At 32.0% G+C, this 18,557-nt stretch overlaps 1 protein-coding gene across 1 annotated transcript in view; it reads right to left on the bottom strand.

The window, feature by feature from the left end:
* Positions 1-18,557, bottom strand: part of LOC148279202 (suppressor of lurcher protein 1-like) — a 422,275-nt gene that overhangs the window by 298,489 nt on the left and 105,229 nt on the right. Inside the window, exon 3 of the mRNA XM_088230326.1 lies at positions 15,017-15,197. Within this exon, the coding sequence (XP_088086452.1) occupies positions 15,017-15,197 (181 nt within the window). The remainder of the gene's footprint in view (positions 1-15,016; positions 15,198-18,557) is intronic.

Below are 18,557 nucleotides of genomic sequence, written 5' to 3'. Positions count from 1 at the left end.
GGTGATGGCAAATTAAACTATTTGTGTTGCTCTGTAAAACAAAGAAACGACATTCAAAGTTTATTTGTCAATCTTTCTTTAAAAACCAAACTAAATTATTTTCTCGTATTTTCACCACTTAAATGACAGTCGCCATAACCAATCTTCTCTAGCTGGCGCCACCTATTGACTTAAGTCAAGTCAACACACATTCACATTTGAAAAGCGCGCCATAATTCAAACATAAGGGAATCCTAGACATTATTTCTAGGTAGGTATTTCTTTACATAAATGTACATATATTTGTCGGCCTCGTAGTGTAATGGTCAGCGTGTTTGCCAACCATGCAAGAGGTCACGAATTTGATTCCCGACATGATTGATATGAAATATTGATTGTAAATGGTGTTTTCACTCAATAATATTTTCATTCCATGGACTGGTACCTGAAGCGTAAGACCGATCATCTTACCTTAATTCAACAAAAATGATCAAGATACGCTTCGATTGATGTAACAGTGCAGTGCCCTATGCATCATTAGGTGCGAAGATGGAATAATGATGATGATATACATATGTACATACTGTGAATTATTTACTTCACTTAAGGTGACATAATTAAATATTTGTTGTAAATCAGTGACAAGATCTGCCAAAACTTTGCCATTTTACTGAAAACTTTTTTTTTGTAAGGAGCTAAGCCATCAAAACATACTTTTCTTAGAAAAATGTAATAATGGTAAATATTGTAAATTTTGTTTTATTACGCAATAATATTTACAACGTAATGATCGCTCTTAATTAAGAAGGAAACTGTGAGTAGACATAAAATATTATTATTTCTGTATTCCCAGGAAACTCATATTATTGTTGTACTCGTATGTTATGAGATTTCATAAAAACGTCCCTATTTTCGCAATAAAAATCGCATAAAATATCATAGTAGGTAAGTGAATACACGTTTTGACAAAAGAGGTATTTTTTATAGACACAGAGAATCGCGAATGTATAAAGAAAGAATAAAGAATGAAAATAAAGAATTTATATTCGTCTACTTACACAATCACGTTATATTATTATGTAAACTACTTTCACGTAGACTGGCCTGCTGAACACGTGCGAACCACGAGCCCACTGCGTGATATCACGTGGTGTCCCATTTTACAAGAAATAATTCCACACGGCGCGGCAACATGATAAAAAAATACGACGCAGATTGATGTTTATTGCGTTATAATTTTTTTAAACTTTTATTTAACCTAGTCAGATCGAAGACGGGTAATCAAATCCCCCATAGATGTAATTTGATTTGACAACTCTTGTATTGTTAGAGCTATTTACTGTATTTTGCGGACGATAAGACGCGTCGGACCACAAAAAGCACCTGAATTTTTGGTTGAATTTTCAAAGTAAAAAAGTACATTTTACCGTCAGAAAATACGGTATACTCCATATTATTGAAAAAATCTTTTTTTGTTATTCGTTTTCAAATCGTTAAGTAAAAAAAATATAACGGTCAATTTCGCGCTATGTATAAAGCATTCGGCAAGCTAACTAAAATAAATGTACCAATAAGTAAAAACTGTGCATGCGATAACGTAAATAAATTATTGCACGATCATAAAGACATCCAACTTTTTACTCTCGTGACGCTATATATCAGCGGGCGCTGGACTTGTCTGGTCCCCTCGTGAGAAAAATATTAATGCCAGACAAACGCAATAATTAGTACACCGCATGACCGACTAATGATTACTCCATTTCCTTTTTCAGGATTATAACCTGAGAGTAGCCTCTGAATAAATAAAAAATCCACCCAAGGAGGGTTAGTGCCGGTAACAGAGTTAATGGTGCCTTAAAGTCTGTCGTAGCAAAAAAGTGTCTATCGCAAGAGGCTAAATTAGCAGTTCATAATGGAGTTCTGGTACCAACCCTAATGTATGAAAGCGAAGCATGGAGTTGGAAAAAAAGGGACGAAAGTAGACTGAATGCTGTTGAAATGCGATCCCTCAGGCGAATGTGCGGAAAAACAATGTATGATAGGTGCCCTAATGTCGAAATTAGAGCAGAATGCAAGGCTGAGTTAAGCATTATCGACAAAATTAAGAAAGGTCTTTTGCGATGGTTCGGTCATGTGGAGCGAATGAATGATGAAAGAACGGCTAAAAAGATTTATGATGCAAATGTGTCTGGTTGTAGAAGTCGAGGAAGGCCGAGAAAGACATGGCATGATCAAGTACAACAAATGTGGTCTTGAAAGTGGTCATGTGAAAAGTCGGAATAATCGACGTGCGTGCATGAGAAGATGTATGAATGTGAAGGAAGCAAAGGAAGTGTGCCAGGACAGAGTGGTGTGGCGTTCTATCCTCTCTGCCTACCCCTCTGGGGAAATGGCGTGATGGTTAGTTAGTTAGTCACCCAATTTTTACCGTGTCGCTTGGATTTGGACAATACGTGTGAAATGGACCGTGCACTTTTAAATATCTGATGGCTGGAATACAATTTTGTGTGTGAAATAAAACCAGAATTCTGGACAAGTGTTCTGACTTGATGGCTTTTCTCAGGTAAAAATCCTGAAAACGGAATTTAAAATACAAAAATCCACCTCTGAATAAAACGGTAAACGTATTTGATTACCATTTGAAGTCCCGGATACGATTCCTGGGAAGGACATCGTTTTACAATGCAATATTTTACTGTTCCTGGACTGATATCTGAAATAAATAAAATATTTGAGACTTTAAAAAAAAATGTTTTTTCATAATTATTTGTGAGTGAATTTGACTTTATATTACTTTGTCTGCTTGTGCCAGTGTGCTCTTTATTTACAGAGCAATGAACGATCGATTGAAGAACGACTGTGTTCTGTAACAGAATACGGTATGGCAATATGCATCTTGAATTCTAGTTCTATTTAATGAACAAAACATTATCCAGCTTTCCACAATTATGAAAATATAAATCGACAGATACATGTAAAAAAAAAAAAAAAAACATAATACAGAAATTCATTAATGCAATTCTACAGTAGTAATGTTTAATAAGCCAAGGTTAACCAACAAAAGATTGTGCTAAAAAAATCCTTTACACGCGGTGATGAAACATAGTGTTACTCTAATAATATTCTGAAGTGCAGATACTTGAAAAAATACGTAAAGAAATACTGTTAAACATTTTTTTTCCATAGTTTTTTATTTTATTTTCTTTATTTCAGTAAAATGGCTAAATAATTCAGAGCCAATTCTACCATATAAAACAAAATTTAATATTTGAAGCACTTATGGTGGTCTTAGCATATCCCGCCATCGCTCGAACAAGATAGAATGGATCCACCCTGCAATGACTTGGAAAAGCGCGTTATTACAGGTTTTCAGGCGTTCCCTTAGGCTCAAGGCTCTTTGGCGAAATAGGACAGCGAAGGTGTTTACCCGTCCAGCTGTGAACATTTCAAAGACACTGCAGTACCTGAGCAGTTCAAATAATTGCCTGTATTGATTATTGAAATCATATTATAATTTAGACGTGTTGTAGCAAAATAAATAAATAAATCATAAATATGCCGGTCATTAAACTGGCGTGCACTCCTGCTCACTGCCAATAACCGAATGGATTACCGAATTTCTTTTTTTGTTTTTGTCTTTTGGAACACCAGCCACAGAACCTCGTCTATATTTTGTTTTTTGTAAGTTATATTTTCGTGCTCTTTCGTATACAGTAAAACCGATCCATTGTAGTATGAGCGTCATTTTCATTCGTATAATTATTAATTGCATAGATAAATATTTAATTTGAAAACGTTTCGTCACGCACACATAAGCAGAACTTATTAAAGCATTAAATGGACAGCATATAATATTATTTTATCTTTCAATTGTGTAACGACAAATACTCTTATAACTTTGAAAAAATATGTACATTTATTTATCGAAATTATTTTCAAGATAAATAAATAACATATTAAAACGAACGATACCACGGGTAAAGCCATATCGAGTTTCTTTGCGTTTCACAATGCTATATTGATTTTATCTACAATGTTATATCGTACTCGTATTACATAGCTATCTACATGTTGTATATTATGATTCCCCGAAGCCTTGAATTATAAATAACTCAAATGTCTCCATCGAAATATATATCGACGTCGTAATAGTTAATTTTACGGTACTCGTGTATTGATTTTTGATACATAAATAATTATTTCCTGAAATTTTCAAAATAGATTGTCAATCATACCTTTGAAATATGATTTGAAGCCACGGTTTGAATTAAGTAAAAAACATTGTTGAATGACACGGTAAGTAATTTAATATATTATTTTTACGTAATTCTTTGACATTTTGAAGTCTAACTATTCACGCTAGGTACTGATTTTTTGTAAATTCGTCTGAAAACTGAGTCCAAAAGTAGATATTCAGAAAACAGGCAGTCCATAATTTAGATAAAAATAGATATTGGTATTATCGGGCGTAGTAAGGTCAATTCTATGTTTTGCTAAAAACTGCCAGGCCACTTTCATGAGAAAAATAGTTTGTGCCTGTCCAGGGACAATGAAATACTGATTATGCAAAGTGTTAACATGTATTTTAAAAATATAAATTCTATTTTAATATATATATGGAAAAACAAACAAATTAAAAAATAAATAATAAAAAAAACATGGTAGGTAAATACGCCAATCATTTATTCTCATTCCTATTCTTAGAGGTGGGGGTCAGTGCTATGCAAACTCTTGATGTCACTGCAACCTGTGAAGATCTATTATGACAGTCCCTGTGTATAGTTCTCGCCTCCAAGCCCGGTATATGAAAATCCTGGCTACTGTGCGGAGTTTACATTTTGGTAAATCTCCCTCTTCAAGCCCGGATTCGTAAAGCGAGCGAGCTCTTTAATATCCTCAGGTTTAACCAGTTGTCTCCTGAAGATGAGATTTATTTTATGATGAAGAGCATTTTACTCACATAGAATATGTAGAGGTGTTTTCTCATCTGACGCCAATCATTACTCAACGATGAGAATTTATCTTTATTTGATTTTCTTATCTAGGATTTTTATCTGAGACCAGCAATCGAGTCGAAAACACTCGCTTAGAGTTCAGGTTCTATTATTTATAGATCGTCGGCATGTGGGATTAGGGTGGTTGAGTGATGATCTGAGCTCCTCCTTCAGTGAGAAATTGACAGAAAAGACGCGAGGTTGCTGTTTAATGCGTATTTATTACATGGCGAATAAGATACAGCTCTTGGTTGTGTAGCACGAGCGTAGCGGCGATGATGGGTTGAAGAGACTGCACTTGAACTACCCGCTGGAACTGAATGACTGAGTTGAACTGTAATGACTGACTGCACTGAGATTGTTGGGCTCTGGAGTTGCGTCCTGTGGTCTCTTCATAGATCACGTTGCTTTGTAGTTAATTTTTTCATTGGAAAGACAATGTGAATGTACCGCAGAACGATGTTCCCGATTTCATGTCCAATACTGACAGAGTTGCATTAAATGTGATATTGGATTCTACTGAAAATAATGACATTGCTTTCTTCGGTCATCAGAAACGTTTTAGCACGTGAGTGTCATCAATTGTAGACTATAAATCCCACAGTTATACTTATATAACCCCCTAAATGATAAAGTTAGAGAAAATTGTGCAATGCCACATAGTTAAATGACATTTTTCGAGCTTTATCAACATTCAAAATTCTCTGAATCGTCCGAGGTTAGGTTTTTAAGTAAACATGTTTAAAACAAAACATAAGTACTTTTTAAAAGTGTTTTCTGGTAAAAATTATAAACTTTATTTTTGAAATGAGGAAAACCAAAAAAAAACCTTTGTTAGGGGTTAACCAACTGCAAAATTTTAAGCTGCTTGATAGTCCTTAAAGCCAGTCCAGAAGGAAGAAGGAGAGGAGAAAGTAAATTTAAAAAGCAAAATGTATGGTGCTGGTATTGCAAATTAAAGGTGAATTGAGAATTTATAGGAGTGTTATCAAGTCAAAGAAAGTGTTGACCTCGCTTTTTCATGAAATTGATCGTAGGGAGTCTGAGAGGTTGATACATGTCATGGATTGGAGATTCTTATTGGATGGTAAAAAAAAGATATTAAAAAATAAATAAATTAGGAAGTTAATTGGTTCACCAGTCCAGGCATTCACAAAGCTTACGACCTGTCATTGGCTGGTTTAATTATATTGGTCCTCGTGTATGCTTAGACTTGTAAATTTTGTTATCTAAAATGTTCCTTATCTCGGTTGTTATATGTTAATATTTACAGCTCCCTAGGAGGTTGAATCCAATCCTTATCTACAAAAATTTAGACAAACCCAAAACATTGTTGACTTCAAACTATGGTTAGTAATAATTTCTCAATAGATTGTTCATTGATTTTATTGTACATTTTACGCAGCAAAAAAAAAAACCTTTAAATATATTTTTCATTGGAAATGTATATAGAGGGTTTTATCAATATTCTAATGATATTATATAAGTACAAAAAGTTAAAAAATAAATTTAAAAAATACTATTCTCGCATTTTCAATGATCACCGAATCAATTACAAAACACAATAAAAGTAATAATTGTAAAATTAAATAGATGGAATCTCATCAATTTGTTTTGGAAAACAATTCACCGATTCTGCGTTTGACAAGTGCATTTGGAAAAGCAGTAATCGTTGATGGAAAACGAATAATTGTAGTCCGCAGAGTTTAATAATTTTATTATCATAAATATCTTTTGCAGTTGGATTGTTTATCGTCAATTGAAATCCATTGGGTATTATAAAATTTAAATGTATTTGTAAATTGTAATACTCTTATGATAATAGTTTAATAATGAAATGCAATGTAATTGAAAATAATTGAATTGTTTACATGGCGAACGAATAGCGTTACATTGCTAGGGCCCTGATTACAATGAGAAAACAACAGACCTATTTCTAACTGTATAAAGTAAACATGTTTTTTTTTGTACTAAAATAAGTATAATTTTATGATTTTTTAAATTAAATAGGTTTAATTATTGTTATGATTTAAATTATTTCAACAATGTTTGATTATGTCCAAATGCTTGCAGACTGGCTGGATTTCCTCCCTAGGGAGTTGTTCATATTTAAATTTATTTCAACAGAGAGGGAAAATTTTTGAGAAGGGAATATGGAAGTCTAGGCATTTACAGGGCTTATGACCTGTCATTGGCTGGTTTAAGTGGCCACTTTACACACTGTGTAACATTCACCATTCTGCCCATGTTTGAACATCCACATTTCCTCAAATCTTCCATCTGTTGACTTGTGAAGTAAAAGAGCTGAAACCTTTATCACGTGGGTGAGATTCATCCGGCTGAACCAAATCACCTACTAGGCAACGCCTGAAAACAATTTTCCAATTTTTATACTTCTTCTTTTACCAGGTAGTATTGAGGAAATGTGGATGTTCAAACATGGGCAGAATGGTGAATGTTACACAGTGTGTAAAGTGGCCACTTAAACCAGCCAATGACAGGTCATAAGCCCTGTAAATGCCTAGACTTCCATATTCCCTTCTCAAAAATTTTCCCCCTCTGTTGAAATAAATTTAAATTATTTCACTTTGATTTTGAAAATATGATTTTATTTTATAGACAATTACATGAAAAAAAATCAACTTCTCATTGTCATACATGCCAGTAGCAACAATTCACGGACAGTGTATACTTGTAATGCAGTATTAAACAGACTTCATGAACTCGGCAATAGTTATTCCAACGTATCTGATATATTTAGTGTAGGGTATTGTTCATATAGAACAAACCTTTTGAACTTTTTCAAAGATGGTGAATGGTAATAATATTTATTTATTCATGCATTTCATATACAATTTTTTGTTCACTTTGCCTATCTGTGTGAAACAGTACTTATGATTTTCTTGTTGTTTTACTGTAGAATGTTTTATTATTTAAACTTTCTACTGAATATGCTGTATAATTTTTAGGTTATTTTTTAAAAATATAAGTCTTGTATGATTTTTGGTGTTTTTTTTTTTTTTTAATCTGATTTTTAATATTCATGTTTTTGAAAAAAAAAATATCAAGCCAAATATGTTAATATTATAAATATTTGTAAAAAGCAGATTTGCCGTTTATGTTAATAAAATAAAATATAATAAATAAAATGCCCAGATACTTATAAACATAAAATAAAATTTTAATGTATTGAGTATCTCCAAAATTTTGTAACCAAGGCTGGATTCATCCCCTAGGGAGTAATTGAGATTTATTCCAATATCATCATAATCATTCAATTTCCGCACCTAATGGTGTATAGGGCACTGTATTGGTGCACCGATCGCAGCGTATCTTGATGATCAATTCCAACAGAATGGCAAAACCTTCTTTGTTGCAATCAATTTCAATCTAAATAAATCAGTAGGAGTGAAATACAGCCTCGTCTACAATAATTTGAACATACTCAAAATATTTTTGATTCAAGTGGTATAAAAAGAAGCAAATAAATTGCTTTTAGTAATTTTAAGCGTTGCGTTACCCAGTAAGTAGAATAATTATCGAGATAACTCTCAATGTTTGAGTGTGTCCAAATGCTTGCAGACTGGCTGGATTTCCTCCTCCGGGAGTTATTAATATAAAAATTTATTTAAACAGAGGAAAACATTTTTGAGAAGGGAATATGGAAGTATAGGCATTTACAGGGCTTATGACATGTCAATAAAAGTTCAGCTCTTTTACTTCACAAAAGTCAACAGATGGAAGAGTTGAGGAAACGTGGATGGTCAAACATGGGCAGAATGCTGAATGTTATACAGTGTGTAAAGTGGCCACTTAAACCAGCCAATCAAATGTCATAAGCTCTGTAAATGCCTAGACTTCCATGTTCCCTTCCAAAAATGTTTTCCCTCTCTGTTGAAATAAATTTAGAGATAATTCTCACCTACATAAATAAATATTTCAGTATTTTTCCTTCACAAAAGTTAAAACACGGAAGACTTGAGAAAACGCAGAAATTTAAACGCAGGTAGAATGGTGAATGATACATAGTGCGTTAAAAAGTCACTTAAATCAGCTAATGACAGGTCATACTCTAATAATAATTTTTAATTCCTTTGAAAACAAAACTATTTTGACAATGAAAAGTATGGAATTGAGAAATTTAGATATTATTTTGGAGTCTGTCTGACTTATTCATATCAAATTTGATTGTTTTTTCTTCTTTGAAAATTTGTACATTATAATTTATTTTGTATATAGTGAATACTGTATGAATTTATATGGGTTTTCCGTCTTAAATGTTGAGGGTTATTTGCATTATTTTTATTGTTTTATTTAACTACTCCGCGATATATTTGTCTACAAACAATTGATAAAATGTGGATGCTTAAACATAGGCAGAATAGTGAATGTTGTACAGTGGTAAAGTGGAAATTTCAGTCCTTCTTAGAACGGTTTTACCTTGTAAAAAATACTCTTAAAATAATTTCGTATTTCATATACTTCAATAATAGGAAAAAAAAACAATTGAAAAGGAAAAAGGATACACGACGCGAATGTTGTTGGGTGTAGAAAACGAGAAAGACCGAGAAATACATGCCACAATTAAGTCCATTAAATACTTGAAGACGAACATGTTAAGAGTAGGAATAATCACCGTGGGTGCATGAAAAGATGTATGAATATAAAGGAAACGAGGTCGGTATGCAAAAACAGAGTGATATGTCATTTTATCCTCTCTGCCTACCCCTACAAGGAAACGGCGCGATGGTTTGTTTGTTTGTGTTGTGGAAAAAAAAAGAAAACAGCCAATTGCAGGTCGCGAATTCTGCAAATACCCACACTTCTATATTAACTTCTTTAAAATGTTCTCTCTGTTCTCCGTCTCTTATGCAAAACGTTAACATTTATATTACATATTTACCATTTTACATATAAGTGCCTTATTTTTAGGGACCACAAGAATCATCGAATCATAATACGTACCCCATTTTTGGTTGAATTTTCAGAGTAATAAAGTGAGTCCAATGGTCAGAAAAATACGGTAAATATGATATTATTTATGTTAGTTTTTTAGGCGTATTGAGTCATGTATATATATCACCGGATTATTGAGAAATTGTTTGGAATTTTGTGTTCACTCCCTCTAAAAATCCCGGATAATTTTTTTTCAATAGATCTGATTTTAGAGTCCACCAAAAAAATACATCATAATATGCAATCTTTCAATTTATTGTGAGCATGTGTCTCTTTGCGCTTGAAAGCTTGTGTATGTATCGAGCTTTATATTATATGTTTATTTTGTAAGTGTGATGTAAATAATTAGTACGGGAAGCTGGAAGCCAGCGTCCATGATCTCACTAACAATGGTCATTGATTATATCGGCTTACTGGTAGAAGGTTAGTACTAAAACAAGGTTCTGGTACTACATGATCATCTGAAAACGGTATCGTCAACCTTCGGAAAAGACGTCAATAAATATTTTGCACCCACCAAAGTAGTTTAACGATTTTTTTCTCTTTTGTAAGAAAAAAACTAACGAATTCCTTCTAATTTTCCTACCATAAATTTGAATATTCTTTGATTCCAATAAAGTAAAATATCGAAAAAATAACTGCGGCAATTATGATGAACTAAGTTTACACTAAGAAACTCAACACGCGACCAGCCGCTGTCAAACGGAAGCCGGTAACCGCAGACCTTCTCCGATCAGCTCTGGTGAACAGGTAAATGTCGGCCTCATGGTGTAATGATCAGCGCATTTGCCTACCATACAAGAGGTCTCAGGTTCGATTCCCGACATGATTGATGTGAAATATTATTTACAAATGTGTTTTACACTAGAATATGTCATAGTCCCTGGACTGGTACCTGAAGCGTAAGACTGATTACCTTACCTTCATGTAACAAAAATGATCAAGATACGCTGCGATTGGTGCACCAATGCAGTGTCCTATGCACCATTAGGTACGGAAAGGGAATGATGATGATGATGATAAAATGATTAAATAGCGCACAAAACACTGGAAATTATACTGTCAATAAAAATTTTTTTTTTTACACCAAAATAAGTTAAAGAGGCAAATTACAGTGGCAAATTATAGTACACCCAAAGATCAAAAAAATTACTTTTTTTTTTTTGGGTTTCTTGGTTTCTTCCCTCGTGTTAGAACCTTCCGTGTGTGAGTCAAGCGTCTTAACCACTACACCACGGAGGCCACCGCAAATGTTATGAGCATTAAAACATTAAAATTTGTTTTCATTAAAGTATTTAAAAAATAGTCAAGTTAGATATACCACAGTGTACTTTGAGAATTGCGATTTATGATGATAAATTAAAAGAAACGATTTTTAATTGAGAAAAAAAATGGCGTAAAAAAAATACAGTTTTGATTGTGAAATAAAACTAGAACTCAAGTAAAACTCCTGAAAAAAAATGGAAATAATTTCGCCGCGTAGTGAGCGAGTTATTATCTTGAGGTCATTTGTTCGTTTCCTGTGCGTGATGCAAAATATTTTTTTCAATTAGTTATATAAAATATGACGATTAATTTAAACGCTTCTGATAGTACATTAAGTCAGCGTCAAAATAAGCTGTTTCATATTCGAAAATACAAGACTAATTTGCCAATGTTTTTAGCTGTTAGAAGGCCTATCGCCATGTTGAAGAATATTATTTTGAACATTAATATTTTCCACGTCTCTGAGGGAGTTTTTTGATGGGAAATTCTCTAGCTTTATAACAATTCGATATATAAAAAAACCTATGTGTTATTTATATAAATATCTAATTTTATTGATATAAAAATATATTAAATAAAATCTACGGAGTAAGAAGTAATATTTTGTAATGTACTGATAAGCAAATATATTAAAAAATAGAAATAAACGATTTTTAAAATTTAATTATCCATAAAGTTGTCATAATGTAGATCGCATCTAATTGATAAAAAATAAAAGTTTATCAGCCCTTTTGATAATGAAAAAAAACTACTGGAAGTTTACACAAAAAATAATGAAAAACTACGATAAGTATTTGAAGTACTAATTTTCTATGTTGGGGCCAATCTGAGATTTTTTATATTTGTTTGCTGTTAAGTTAATTAGGAAAAATATTTTCGGCATAACTAAATATATGCGACATGAAATAAAACCATTGAATATTGCCAATTAAGTTTTTCACACAAACACTTACAATAAAAAATCTGTAATAGCCTAAAAGAAAACAGAGCGGGATTCGAACCTCAGACATTTGATCTGTGAGTCCGTAAAAACACAACGAGACTACAACCGGATCTTTGATGCAGAACAAAAGAAAATATGAAATTTATTTGATTTTTGAGCATGTTTATATTCCACGGTTAGGTCGCTGGCTAATGGTTGTCGACCCACGACCCACGGATATGATTGGACTCTTGTTTATGTGGTGTTTGCGGCCCCGTTGGTAATGGTCGTGGGCTGGTACTAGAAGGGGGTGTCTAACGGACCGAATTCATTCGAGAATTTGTTGGGTCGTATGCTTCATGAATATCTTCGATTTCCAAGCTGCATGGCCATATCGAATTCATATTCGGTTGATTTTGTTACGAGTTTTCAGGCTCGGTATTAAACATTCATATTGCCAGAATCAGCGCTTTAAAGTTATTCAATATTTATGAAACGGATAAAAACTAATTGAATTTTTCAATTTAATGCGGTATCTGAGCTCGTTAATTGATTTAAATTACTTTTTATTTTTTTTTTATATATAGATAAAGCCAAGAGGAAAAAAGTTTTATTTTATTGTGTTATACATAACTGTCTATTAACGGGCGATTTTAGAATTATCCGATGAAAAAATTGATTAAATGAGAACATTTTTTCTTTTAAACTATATTACCGAACATTTATTTTATTTATTAATTTATACTTTTACATTGTTCGTATTTTTTTATATAGAATAATGTTCCATCACTGGGGTGTCCCATGCCGAGGGGAACATTTTACAAAATGTGAAACATGCCTAAGATAAGCTATTTAACAAAGTCAACATAATTGTCTATTAATTGTCTATTAACGGGTGATTTTCGAATTATCAGATTAAAAAATTTATAAAATGAGAACAATTTTCCTTTTAAACTATATTACTGAACATTAATTTTATTTATACTTTTAGATTGTTTGTATTTTTTTATATAGAATAGTGTTTCTTCACTATTTTATTCCGTGCCGAGGGAAACATTTTACAAAATATGAAACATGCCTCAGATTAGCAATTTAACAAAATTAACATCATAATAACAAAAAAAAAACGTTATTAATCTAATTAACCTAATTATTCTTAACATAATAAACAATAAAAAACTAAAATAATTATAAAAAACATAACCAATTTATATAGACCGATAAAACAAATTTCATAAACAGTACACACAATGTTATTTTAATTTAATAATAACGAAATATCTTTATTTTATGCAAACGTGATAGAAAATATCATTATACATATCTGATACTTCTAGGGCCATACTTTTAAACCTGGTATAAAGTTACGCATATGCATAGTAGTAAAATAGGTATTGAAATACCATCCTTATAAAACGACTGTTATAAGGATTATATTTCCACCCGTATTCTAACACTATGCCAAGGCGTAACTTCATACTAAGTTTATGAGTAAGGCTCCAAGAGTTTGAACCAAAACATTAAAGTAATGCAACAGTAAAAAAAAAACTTGATTTAATCATTCAAAACATGCAGGGTAAAAAGCATTTTTTTGTTGTATCTAATGAGTTACTCGAGGAGGTTTCGGATTTAATTATATTGATGGAATCAATATCATAAAAATTAATCTTAATGTCCTCTTTTGCGTGACAAAAAATAAGTATTTGTTCCATCTGTCAGTCTGTAGCACTAACTTTCTTTCCTCTATCGTTCTTGCTCTAACTTCATCTATTGATATTTTTTATATGCCCCTTAATTTATTTTAAAATAAATTAAGACTCATTATTTCTGGCTCCGATGCAATTCCACTTACTATTTAATGACGCTCACACTTACACACACCTGAACACTTACTCTTATACTAATAAACATAAACACACATCCTTACTTACTCTCATACAAATACACATAAACACACCCTTTTGTTGTAAAACAATTTAGTAATATGTATGATTCTTATTTAGAAACTTTGCTGGTCTGTCTTTAAACTGTATTTTTTTGTATGTTACTATTTCATTGTCAACTGTTTGTTTCTTTAAAATAAATATATAAAAAATATTTCTAATGTATTGGTAGTTAGCATAAGTTGTGTCCATTTTTTAAAAAACGAATAGAACACAATAAATTAGTCAATAATGTATTCTTTTTCATTATTTTACAAAATAATAACAATAATTTATTGTATCTTCGCCGTACAATGCGAAAATGTTGCAAGCAGCTTTGCCGCCTTACTTCTTTCAATTAAACGCAAACAGAAAGGGGTGTTGAAAATGCTTACTTTCATCTACTTCACTTTAAAATTTGAAGGCTTGTAATTACAAAATGCTCCGTATTCATTTTCTTATTCACTAGTTTTATATAGATTCTCTGGTTTTACATTTATGCAAAAAACTTATAATAAATAAAAATACGCATATAGGTAACGTAAAAATAAAAATAATATCTTGTAGAGGAAATTTTTTTCTTTCGAATGTCGTAAACACTTTACCATTTATATTTGATTTTGAAAACCTAATAATTTATTTCTTGTAAATCACAAGTTGTCAATTTATACACTTTTTGCCACAGTCAGTATTATTGCAATTTACTGACGATATGCAAAATAAGCTTTCCATACCAAATGCCAAATTCACCGTGAAAAATGAGTCTTAAAAAGTTAAATTAAAATAGAATTTGCAGCTTAAATTGAAATTTAAAAGTTATTTGTTTTTGGCATTAAAAAGTATGAACCAAACCGAAACGAAACTATCGGAGGCTGAAGTGAAATTGGTACTCTTGCGTAAGCAAAATAATACAATACAATGTCTTCTCTACACTGATTTAATAAGAATAAATAAAAATATAATTTATAAGAACTTACTCCATGTGTGTTTTGTGGACATCAAAGTCAGCGAAGGTAAGCTCCACAATCTGGTCAGGAGCAGCGATGAAGGTGTAGAGCAGGCAATCTATTCCCCGAGGGTAGCTCTTGGGGTAGTCTGGACTGCTGAAGGTTCCTCGTTCTTTGCCGTACGTCTGGGAGAACACCAGGCAGGTGCAACCTTGAGACAAAAGTTCACATTGATTGTATTGTTTGTAAAATACTAAACTGGTAGTTCTTGACTACCAGTTTCTTCAAGATGGAGTATCTTATAAGAGTTATCTCTTGGAAAGGAATCATTTTGTACTGTGTGATGGTGTTGTTGAAAAACTAATAATAATGCATAATTTATTTAAATAATCCTTGACCAGGAAAACTTTTCATATCCTTACTCCATCCAAAATTTAACATACATAAAGTTGGGATGCAAATTTTTTTTTTTAAGAAAACATGCATATGTCAAACAAAAAATTAAAGACAGAAATGTGAACAAAAAATATGGATTTGAAAATTGAATTGAAATTAAAAGCAAAGATAAATGTATTAAAAATGAATGAAGAAGTTCAGTGCTAGGGAAAATCGGATGTGAAAAATGTTTTATTACACGCAGTCAAAATCAGAGCATTTAATTGTCCAACAAAGTTTCTCAAAAAGATGTAATTTATTATTTCTTTATAAACAAAAAATAATAATAAAATTAATCTAACCACACCTAGGATTACCCGTGCCGAGGATACTTAACAATATACTTTTTTTTTTACTTACCTATAAGCATATACAAAGAAGACTAAATATATATATATAATTTATGTTTATAACGTAAAAAACATATGTATTAATTGATTGTATTTAACAGATTTATATAAGTTATTTTATTGCGTGCAGTCATAGAATTAAGAATAGTCCAGAAAGAGCGTAGAACCATATTCGAATACATCGGACTGTGTCTAAAAAGCTCCCCACTTTGCCCCACTTTGCCCCACTTTTGCCCCGCGCATTGTCACTGCATAATGTTGCTAGATCGCGAAAAATATTATCATAACACAAATGTAAGATAAAATTCGCAAACATTGATTAACACAACAAAATTAATAAGTTCTAGTTCCAACTCTAATGTATGGGAGCGAATTATGGAATTGGAAAAATAATGATGAAAGTAGGTTGAATGCTGTCGAAATGCGATCCCTCAGGCGAATGTGTGGTAAAACGATGTATGATAGGTGCACAAATGTCGAGATCCGTGAAGTGTGTAAGGCTGAGACATGCATTATTGACAGAATCAAGAAAGGGGTGCTGCGTTGGTTTGGACATGTAGAGCGAATGGACAGCGAAAGAATGACTAAAAGGATCTACGATGAAAATGTTGATGGATGCAGAAAACGAGGAAGACCGAGAAAGACATGGCACGATCAAGTCCATCAAATACTTGAAGATGGACATGTCAAAAGTAGGAATTATCGGCATGCGTGCATAAGAAGATGTATGAATATAGAGGAAGCGAGGTCTGTATGCCAAGATAGAGTGTTATGGCGTTCTATCCTCTCTGCCTACCCCTACGAGGAAACGGCCTGATGGTTTGTTGTTGTTGTAAATTAATAAGTTATTTATTTCAAATCATTGAATGAGCGTAATTTCATTAACGAACTTTGAACTTAAAAAACAAAACAAATTTTATTTGACATAAAACGGATATTTTTATGTCATATTAAAAAAAAAAGATGTTTTAAAGATGATGTCGTTCAAATGTATACCACGGTGTTGTTTAATCCGAGAGGTCTAATTTTCATTGGTTATTTTATTAGTTTTCTCATTAGATAAGCAAAGTAGCTTAAAAAATTTGACTACCCTGGCAACACTAAAAAAGTGTCCATTTTGTTTTCTTTGACAATCAGACAGGTGAAAAGAAAAAAAAAACAATTTTAAAGTAATGCATTTGCAACTAACACATGAAATGTTATCTCATACTGTTATTTTAAGATCCCAGCAGTATTTCTTCACTTTAAAACGACATAACACGGCATAGTTGAAATAAAATCGGGACCTGCGTACTGAGTGACGTCTATAAAGATACTTATGGGTCAAAACGTGAAACTACTCCTTTAGGAGTAGTTTAGTAGCCTTCTGTTTGATGAGCTTATGCGGTTTCTGGACTATCCTTAATTCTTTGTGTGCAGTTTTGTTTTTTTAACTGAAAAATTTTATAACCTTACGGCACTGATAGGGAAAAAAACAACCAATTTAAATTTGAAAAACATTTTTTTAGTTAATGAAAAATTGTACGTCAATAATATCTGAAAACAGTTTACGTGCAAAAAAGTCATTTGAAAATAAACTCTTTTGCATTTCCCACATTTCGGATTATGTAGGAATCATTAAAATGTAAATTGCGTCCTCTGGAAGCATGTTTTTACTATTTGCAGTCAAATGTACCAATGTTGTCATACTTGTGTAACTAAATTAAAACTGCTCACTGAAACTGCACTTTTTGGATAGATATGGAGAGGATTGTTTTTGTTGGTCTATCCAGATGATATTATGTTTTCATAAAAACCTGAATATGCATATTGTACTAAAAGGAATGCAAAAGTGGTTTCCATAGATTCTCAAAATACTTTTTTCTAATTTGATGGATATTGCAAGAGGTGCGGAAAACTTTTTAAGAAGGAAATATCTCTATAGAACGTCTAAAGGAATAAAAAACTAATGATGTTTTTGTGTTTACTTTGTGGAAAAACATAATGAATTTATTTAAAATGAAAAACTTTGTAGTTTTTGATAAAAATAATATTAATATTTTTACCATGATCATCATCATTCCCTTTTTGCATCTGATGGTGCATAGGGCACTGCATTGATACACCAATCGCAGCGTATCTTGATTGTTTTTATTACATAAAGGTAAGATGATCAGTTTTGTGCTTTAGGTACCTGCCCAGGGATAAAATATTCTATTGTATTTTTTTTACGTTTTGTATGAATATTCTAGTGTAAACACACCCTTTTAATAAATATTTTATATCATCCATGTCGGAAACCAAACCCGAGACCTCTTGCATGGTAAGCAATAGCGCTGACAATTACACCAACAGACAGACAACTTATAATATTTTTTATAATACACGAAGTATTTTTAGTAATACACTAATAATGAAAAAAAAAATCTACATATTACTACATATTACTGTTTAGTGAAAAAAACATTATAAAATAATATTTTTAAAATGACACAATAGATACTTTCATAACTATCATCACGAAAAATGCAATGCGCATCTTTCCTAAAAACCATTTAGAGCTTTTTTTAATTTTACACAACTTGTCATGAAGGTAAACCCGCTGATTATTACGCTGGGAGGATCATCACTGCGCTTCTCCTCAGATCTCCGACAGATGCATTTTACTTCCGTCGTCATCACCAAATTACTTTCAAGATGACCCAAGTTTATGCTGGACATGGAGCTATGAGAAGTTCCCTACATAGGTTTAAAATAAAAAATAAGGATTTTTGCTCATTTGATATCTCCCAAGAGTTTTTAGCTTA

Source organism: Micrasema longulum, unplaced genomic scaffold, assembly GCF_059751315.1.
Source record: "Micrasema longulum isolate JH-2025_06_02 unplaced genomic scaffold, ASM5975131v1 h1tg000746l, whole genome shotgun sequence".
NCBI classification, from domain to species: Eukaryota; Metazoa; Arthropoda; class Insecta; order Trichoptera; family Brachycentridae; genus Micrasema; species Micrasema longulum.
This window is presented reverse-complemented; position numbering and strand designations above follow the sequence as displayed.